Raw genomic sequence first — 3,516 nt, forward strand, 5'->3', positions numbered from 1 at the left:
ATGAAAAGTGCAAACTGATTGTCTGCCAGCAGGAGGCGCTTTAAGAGCGGTTGAACAAGCGGTTTCTCCAGTAATGGCTGTAATCAAATCAGCTCCGCTCATGAACACTTCTTTATTAGATAAAATAATCCCATCGAAACTTTTCTGAAGACAGTCCTTTCCCTTTAGAGATACATTCATTTAAAAAACCCGCAACAAGTTTTGATTTTAAAACGTGCAGTGCTCATGTTTATTCGATGAAGTCAAAAGCCACAAATAAATCAATGTATGGGAAACACTGGTAATGTAGGCTATATCGAAATATCGGAAATGTGTTTAAAAACCATATCACCGTTATTGAAAAAAAAATATATAGCGATACATATTGATATTGAATTATTGTCCAGCCCTAATTATGATCCAATTTAGATTGAAGTGAAGTGTCCCATAGACATGAAACAAGTGATGCATAGCAACTCACCACTGAAGACCTTCTTGGTTTCTTTGTGCAGGTTGGACACAGCGATGCGGGCCGCCAGGATGGCATAGTCAGGGTGTTTGGTGGTGAGGGTGGCAGTGATCTCAGCAGCCAGGGTGTCCAGCTCTACTGTGGTAACGCCGCTGTAAAGGCCCTGAATCACCTTCATGGTGATCTGAGTCTGCAAAGCAAAACCACTTGATTTAGGGTCAGAGCTTTACATTTGCTTCTTGGAAGGTGATTCTTTAAAGGGGTCATGATGCAATTTCCTTTCTCTTTGGAGTGTTACAAGCTGATTGTGCATAGATAAGATCCCTGAAGTTGCAAAGACTAAAGTCTCAAAACCAAAGAGATATTCTTTATCAAAGTTAAGACTCTGCCACACACCCCTAAAACGGCTCGTTCTAACACGCCCCCACATATCTATCTCACTATGTGGAAATATTAGCATAATGCCGCCCAAATGTTCAAGTAAAGAAAGAAGGCGTGGTTTCAGTAACCGCAGTTAGTGTTGAAGCAGCATGTCAGGGAGACGCTGTGTGTTTCTAGGCGAAAGCAAAAGCACTTTATTTGGCCTTCCAAAAGTAGATGCATTTAGGAATCTTTAAAGGGGTTTTATTATGCTCTTTTACAAAATCTTGATTTTGTTTTGGGGGTGTACTAGAACATGCTCTCATGCTTGGTGGTTCGAAAAACGCATTATTTTTCACATAATTTACATTATTAAAATACCTTTCTCCCCAGCCTGCCACAAACGGCTCGATTAGTTCCGGCTTTGATGAAGGTCCGCCTTCCGAAAAAAAAAATGTGATGTGATTGGTTAGCTGTCCCAGTGCGTTGTGATTGGCGAACAGCTTTAGTACTGCCACGCCCCCTTGCGCCGTCTTTCAACAAAACCTTTTGGCAAATCCGGCACTTCTCACTCATGATGTGGAAGCTGTCCTCAGTAAAATGCGCAGCACACAATAGCAAATTGGGGTTATAATGCTCAGGAACAGGTCAGCTGGCCAATCAGAGCAGACTGCGCTTGTCGGAAGGAGGGACTTTGTAGAAAACGAAGTGCTTGAGAGAGGCGGGGCATAGAGGACCTACAATAATGTACAGTATTTGAAAAATAATGTGTTTTTTTAACATAAAAGCATGTCAGCATATTCTGTTACGCCACATACACAAAATAATGATCTTTAAAAAACATCATATGACCCCTTTAATAAAATGATTTCTTATGCAGGGCCATAAGGAAGACCTACAGAGGACAGGATGCTGTGCAAGTTACTAATCGGGTCTTTATGGATTGATTGTTTGTTTGAATATTACTATGCTGTTGTAATATTTTAACAGGCCTGTAATGGATCTACTGTTTGATGAATAATAAACTGTAGTAGTAACTAGGCCAGGGGTTTTCAAACTGGGGTCTGGGGACCCCATGGAAATGCTGGGGGTCTGTTTAGAGAAAAATAAAAAGTATTAAAGTATTTAAGTAATAAAATTACAAAAGTAAATAGATAAATTAGATTAAAACAAATAAAATAATTAAAATACAGAAGTAAATAAAGCAAAGCAAAAAATAATAATAAAAGTAAATGTAAAAAAATCCTTGCACAAGGAAGATCTTGTCATGGAGTCAGTGGCATCTACTGAAATAGGCAATGGTAGACCTTAGAAGTAGGTTTTGATGTAATGTTAGGCTATTTCATAACTTACAGGATCAACAAACTCAGCATTGAGTCCATAGCAAAGTTTCTGGATGCGTGATGTGATTTTGTCGAACATAATACGCTCCTGGCGACCATCTGAGACAAGAAAAACACCAGATGAATAAAAACATGAGCTATAATAATAGGTCAAGCAGAATACCTCATGTTCAATAAAAGATGGACGTGATATGAAGTCAATAAAAACATGAAAAGTTAGTAAAATACGATGCTAATAATTATAGCAAAACAGTTTTAAGCTAGCATAACCCGTTACATGATGATTGATGATTTATGTAGCATCTGCCATTCATTCATGTTTCATTAGTGGATGACCCAGTCAAAGAAGCAGTTGGCGCCAACTTCGAGTTAACAAAGAACACCACTAGTCTTCAGGTGCGGTTAACACGAACAAATATCGTTTTCAAGGATAAAGTTATGTAGTTGGAAAAAATTATATACTAGCACACAATCAATAAATCTGCGTCCTTAATCAAGACTTCATACGAACGCATTTTCGTTCTTCTCTTTAAAACGCGGTTAACGTTACACGATTAAGGTAACGATCCATACGTAACATGTTTGATTTACAGATTGGACATCATTTTGGTTATGAGAATAACATAAACGTACAATTTGTATGCTAACGTAAATAAGGGTAACGTTAAGTATTCCCTTATTTATATTAGCACTCAAATTGTACGTTTGCTCAGTATGCTGCAAATATACAAGTAGGACGAGTGGGACTTTACCTCTCTTGATCACGTGCATGATTGATGTCTCTGCTAAAGAGCACAGAATTTTTTTAATAAAAAAATTAATTTATTAGGCGTATTTGTGGATAAAGTGCTATTCTGTTGACCGACCCCTCAGCTGCTTCTTCTGCCGACTGTTGTTGTTGCAGACTGCGCGCGCTCCTCGAACCCGCCAGAACGACCTTCGTCAGATACGGAAGACAATCTCAGCCAATGGGCCCTCGCTTCTTCTTCGTTTTCTGTTTATTGGCGGTTTTGGCAAACCAACTTAAAGGTGGATTACCGCCACTTACTGATCTGGAGTGTGGAGTGAACAGATTTGGTAGAGAGAAGGATATTTAAATATATATACCACAATTACAATTTATATTCTTTCCATATTTCCTGTCTTTTTTAGATAATTGAACACTTCTTCTTTAATTCTTGATTGCATTTGTCTATTCCCTAGTAATATCTTGAGTGATGCTTTATCATGTCCCATCAAACCTAATTTATGATTAAGTTGATTTCTTTCTCTTTCATACACATCACATTCTAGAAGAATGTAATTTACTGTTTCTGGATTCCCACTTTTATCACATCTTCCATTTTCATGCTTCCCTATTTTCCC

At 38.2% G+C, this 3,516-nt stretch overlaps 1 protein-coding gene across 1 annotated transcript in view; it reads right to left on the minus strand.

The window, feature by feature from the left end:
- The window catches only part of LOC107590092 (ribonucleoside-diphosphate reductase large subunit-like), an 8,451-nt gene extending 5,337 nt beyond the window's left edge, over nt 1–3,114 (minus strand). The window contains exons 1-4 of the mRNA XM_016278710.1: nt 3,018–3,114; nt 2,904–2,936; nt 2,162–2,250; nt 461–638 (exon numbers count right to left, since the gene is read on the minus strand). Coding sequence (XP_016134196.1) covers nt 461–638; nt 2,162–2,250; nt 2,904–2,922 — 286 coding nt within the window. The 5' untranslated portion in view covers nt 2,923–2,936; nt 3,018–3,114. The remainder of the gene's footprint in view (nt 1–460; nt 639–2,161; nt 2,251–2,903; nt 2,937–3,017) is intronic.
- Nucleotides 3,115–3,516: the final 402 nt, after the last annotated feature.

This window comes from Sinocyclocheilus grahami, unplaced genomic scaffold, assembly GCF_001515645.1.
Source record: "Sinocyclocheilus grahami isolate Dianchi unplaced genomic scaffold, SAMN03320097.WGS_v1.1 scaffold124.1, whole genome shotgun sequence".
Taxonomy (NCBI): domain Eukaryota; kingdom Metazoa; phylum Chordata; class Actinopteri; order Cypriniformes; family Cyprinidae; genus Sinocyclocheilus; species Sinocyclocheilus grahami.